General features: G+C 35.5%; 1 protein-coding gene across 1 annotated transcript in view; it reads left to right on the top strand.

Moving 5' to 3' along the window:
* Positions 1-799, top strand: part of LOC127740540 (uncharacterized) — a 17,959-nt gene extending 17,160 nt beyond the window's left edge. The window contains exons 5-6 of the mRNA XM_052251574.1: positions 508-622; positions 710-799. Of these exons, the coding sequence (XP_052107534.1) occupies positions 508-622; positions 710-799 (205 nt within the window). The remainder of the gene's footprint in view (positions 1-507; positions 623-709) is intronic.
* The last annotated feature ends 4,543 nt before the right edge of the window (positions 800-5,342 follow it).

Below are 5,342 nucleotides of genomic sequence, written 5' to 3'. Positions count from 1 at the left end.
TGTTCTGAATGGATTATGTACAAATTTGACGACTTATCACCGTTACTTGGTTCCTTATATATATTTGTGAGATGCTTATGAATATTTTTATATTATCTTATGACTGTTATTATATCTTCTGTTGATGTGTGTTGACTTGATGTTTTGTTAAAAAGAAAAAGTTTTTCGTAAAATCGTCAACGCGTTAACTGTGATCAGGCTCATATTTAATAAATAATAGATAATAATTAGGAATACAAGTTAGTAGCACTCAGTTTTTAGAATGATCCAGATATAATGAAAATTGGGTCATTACAATTTAGTATCATAGTGGTTCGTTCTTATTAGAGCCTCGAAAATGGACTGAATCATGCTTCACTACATACTCTATTGTGTATCTCATGCTTATAGAATATCTATCTGATATATGGTACTTGATTGTCTTTGTGTATTCATTCTGACAATGTTCACTCTCGAATTGAGATATTAAGACTGATAACCTTAATGTTGATTGTTTGGTGTGAACAGGATCTTGATGGCTGCACGAAAACAAGGACATAGTGTGAAAAGTGATAATTCGAGGAATATTTCGATGAGAGACGTGGACGCTTTTATAGCTGCGGTAAATGCCATGGCTGATGCTGTACATAAAACGGCGACTGCTACTACCTGAACAATTGACCGTTTAGGAGAACGTAATGGTGACCGTAATGAAAATCATAATGGTCAGCATAACAGAGATAGCAACCGTAATGAGGATGCTGGGAATAACGAAACACCTATGACACTGGCAGTTTTTCTGAACGTGAATCCACCTTAGTTTAAGGGAATGCTTATTACGACTGAAGTCGACAATTGGTTCCGTAGTATTGAGAAGTCGTTGCGAGTGTAACATGTGCCAGAAGGACAACATGTGGAGTTTACGACGTATATGCTAGAAGGAGAAGCTGAGCACAGGTGGCATGGAGTACAACGGTTGCTTCGGAAGAATGTTGGAGAGATTCGTTGGGATACTTTTAAGGAAGAATTCTACAAGAAATTATAGTTTCCTAGATAAGTTCGTGATGCCAAGGAGATGGAACTGATGTAGTTGAGGCAAGGGAATATGTCAGTGACAGAGTATACTCGAAGATTTAAAGATCTATGCCGATTCTCCAAGATCTGTCAGGAAAATCTAGATGATTTTGAAGAATGGAAGTGTTTAAAGTTTGTAGAAGGACTTCGTGACGAACTGATGTATTCGTTGGTACCACTTGAGATACGAAATTTTGCGAAGTTTGCCAATAAGAGTCAATTGGTGGAAGATTGTACGAAGAAGGTGGCAGCAGTAAAAATGAGTCGTCAAGATTTTCCTCCAAAGAATTTTAATCGGTATATGGTCCCTCAGGGAAAGAACTTTAAAATGAATGGGACACCTTCATATGGGAATCAGCAAGTTGGTAATCTTGCTGCTCGTGGCAATGGTGATAGGCAAGGACGAGATACATATAGGCAACCACAGCCAACGCTAGCAAACTTTGTTTGTGATCAGTGTGGAAAAAACTATGGTAGAAATCCTTGTCAATTTGGTTCAAACGTTGTTACTTTCGTGGTGAGCCTAGAGACATGGCGAGGCTTTTTTATTTATATTTGTATGAGAAATTCATTATTTCCCATAATGCGCATGGCTGAAAACTGTGCTCAAATTGCATATTGCCATTTAGGTTCATCACTCACGAAATGGAATTACTCTCCATTTCATGCAAGGTGCCCATGAAATGAGTGCAGTGCATCAGACACTCCATTCGAAGTTTGGCAGCCACGAAATAGAGGAAACCAATCTCACCATATGCCACACCTTTCTCACGTATTTCATCGAACAACTTAAAAGCCTTATATACATTCTCATCCTTAGAATATTCTTTGATGATACAATCATAAGCATAAACATTGAGCACCGTTCCTCTTTGCTTCATATTTTCATACATTAAAAATGCTTCCTTTTGAAGGCCATGCTTGAAGAACCCATTTATCAATACACTATAAGTGTGCTGATTGGGAACTAAGCCCAACCCCTCCATCTTACAAAACAACTTCTTTGCCAAATGAACATCCCCAATCTTGCAACAACCATCAATCAAATTAGTGTATAAGATAACATTTAGAGAGAAACCCATGCGAATCAACAAAGCCAAAAGCCAAAAACTCTTAATCAAGTCACCAATTTCACAGCAACCCTTGATCCCGAAACTGTAGACATCCATAGCAACCTTACCCTTCATTTCATTGAAAAGTAGATATGCTTTACCAAAATAATTAGATCTAAGGAGCAAGATCAAAAGGTTATTAAAGGTGTTTGATGTGGGAAAATAGGCATTACAAACCATGTGGTTGAGGAAATAGAGAGCCTGATCAGGTAAGTGAGAATGAACATAGGCATTAATGATTGCCTCGTAAGGAAAAGTTTGTGTTGAATTATAAATGAACTGGGTGTGGCCAATTCACTGGTAGCACACACGAATTGGTCCCCTCCCCTTCACCCCCTTTTAGCCTTGACATGGTCCAATTCGTGGCTAGTGAGCTTGGTTTCCTCCATTTTGTGGCTTCTAAACTTGGAATGGAGTTTCAGATGCACTGCACCCAATTCGTGGGTGATGAACTTGAAAGGGCAATGCGCAATTTGAGCACAGTTTTCATCTATGTGCATTATGAAAAATAATGAATTTCTCATACATATATAAATAAAAAAGCCCACATGGTGAGGAACTGTGTTAAGAAGATTGCTCAAGATTTAGCTAAACCTCAACAACAAGGGCGAGTTTTCACCATAATTGCTAATGATGCTACACATTTTAACCTCCCGACCCGAGGTAAATGTTATTAAGACTTAACTCCTAGTTGTATTATGTGATTCGGGTGCATTGCATTGCATTTCTTCATTCTTATAATTATATCTGCTACATGTAAGTTAGGATTAGATTTCTTCCTCTAGTAAAAGTGGTATAGTAATGCAATGAAAGAGTGGGACACACGTAGAAGCTGGAAATTATTTCAATCTAACATATTATCTTCTCTTCTAATATTCTTGTTAAAGTTCTTTGCCTCTGATTTCTTTCTTAAGAGTACGATTTAATTCTGTTTCTAATACACTGCACTATATCTATATATCCTTGTTTAGTTAGAATTCCATTCAGCTTTTCGAACTCTTACGAACACTGTCTGTACTTTTCATCCTTTTCTTTCTAAACTCCTTTGCTTGAGCTTGAGTTTGTCTGGTGTCATATGCGATATCCTATTTTTCTCAGATACGGTTTGTGAACGTGGAAGACGAGATCGGCTTGTGTGTGATATCACCAGAAATTTCACAAGTTATAGATGCGATGGAAAGGCTTAGCAAGACGATTATGGATTAAGAAAGTGGTCATGTTTTGTTAAAGACTCTAAACGTACGCCATGTTTATTTGTCAAACCCCGAGTCTCATACTTATGAGGTTTAATTTGTATTAAACCTATCCTATAACTTCTGTACCACAATATACTTTTTCTCCTGTTCCCATAAAATATTATTTTCCTCATGTTTGAAAATTCAACATGTTAAATCTTTCTGTTTTCTTTGACATGTTTGAAAGGGAAGTTAGTATGAATCTCTTCCATGTTATATCAATTTTCGAAGACAAAAATTTTTGTTAGATGGATAGAATGTAACGACCTGCATTTTTGAAAATCTAAATATAAATAAGTTATAATTTATTTTATTAATTTGAGCTCCTTATTTTTAGAAACTAATTTATTAAGAATAGATAAATTTATTTTTTTTATAATAACTAAAGTTCAAATTAATTAGGATTTTTATATAATTTTATTATAATGAGATCTTTTGAAAAAAAAAAGATAAAATTATTACTATATTGATATTTTATTTTTACCCGCTTTAATTAAAATAAAGATTTGTTTAATATTATTATCAAGTTCAAAATCTGCCGGTACAAATAAATATTGGTACTCTTGAATAAACTTAGCTTTGCTAATACTTCATCATATATCTTCTATTCTTATGTTACTAATATTATTTATATTAGTAACTCATATATATTATTACTTGTATTTTAATATATCCACTTTTCATGATTATCCGTTTAAGATATTCTTAACTTAATGACACATGGCCCCTTTCGACACGTGCTCCCCCTTCATTAACACATTATCATAATCATTCTTTCTTATCTTCATTTCATTCTAACCGAACTAGGAAAAGAAAGAAAGTGACCGTGAGAGAGAAAGAGAAACCATGAACACCATAACCTTTCAATATCAATTTCTTGTGATTTGTAACCCCAATAAAAAAATCTAATCCGATTAAAATGTTCGTATCTTTCTCCTCTACATGTTGATGTCAGTTTTATTTGGGAGAAGCTGACGGTAGAGTTTTTCCTAAATTTGCATGGTTCGGCCGGTTGGTGTACTAGGAAGCATAGTCGATTTCTGACATTTTCTTCTTCAGTTGTTCAGTCAGAAAGTTTCTCTAGAGTTTCTGTTATTTTGATTTCGTACGGAGGTAGGGTTATAATGCGTAAGCATCTTTTCTATCTTTCCTAGTGAATTTACATCTAATTTCTTGAGTTTAATAAAGAATTAATTATCTTTTAGCTAATATGGATGCTACTTTGAGTCTTTTACAATTTTGTTTATTTTAGGTAGCATTCGACTGGATTTGGTAGAGTTTCTGCAGCACAAGAATAAAAGGAGATGGCAGCGAGGAGCAACGCGTACGCGTGACTGACGCGTACGCGTGATTTGGAGCTTTCCACGGCGACGCGTACGCGTGACTGACGCGGACACGTGATTTGAAGAATTTCACAGCTACCCATGCGCGTGACTGACGCGTACACGTTATTTGAAGATTTGCTCAGCGACGCGTATGCGTGAATGACGCGTACGCGTGACATGTGCCACAAGCAGAAAATGCAGAAAGCACTGTGGGGTGATTTCTGGGCCCCATTTTAGCACCCAAGTTAGGCGCGGATCCAGTGAAGCCAAGTGGTCCCCACGTTACAAGACGCGGAGTAGTTAGTTAATTCTGATTTAAATTCAAATTTGTTTATAATTTAAGAATTGTTTTTGCTCTTTATTTTATGAATTTGGGTGGAACGAAAGTATGACCCTCTTTCTATTTGAGTTCTTGTAAAACTTGGAAAAGCTATTTACTTAAATAATAGGTTGAAAACAATTTCTCCTAAATTTTAATTATTTGGATTTAACGGGATATGTGACATATAATCCCCTTATTTTTGGGTAATTAAAATTTTTGTGGCATATAAACTAGAAATTGATTATTACCCTTGATAAACCACTATTTTATGGTTTATATTGTATTTAATTGAGTA

The sequence above is a fragment of the Arachis duranensis genome, chromosome 7, assembly GCF_000817695.3.
Source record: "Arachis duranensis cultivar V14167 chromosome 7, aradu.V14167.gnm2.J7QH, whole genome shotgun sequence".
Lineage (NCBI taxonomy): Eukaryota > Viridiplantae > Streptophyta > Magnoliopsida > Fabales > Fabaceae > Arachis > Arachis duranensis.
The sequence above is the reverse complement of the archived record's forward strand: the minus strand, read 5'-3'. Positions and strand labels throughout refer to the sequence as shown.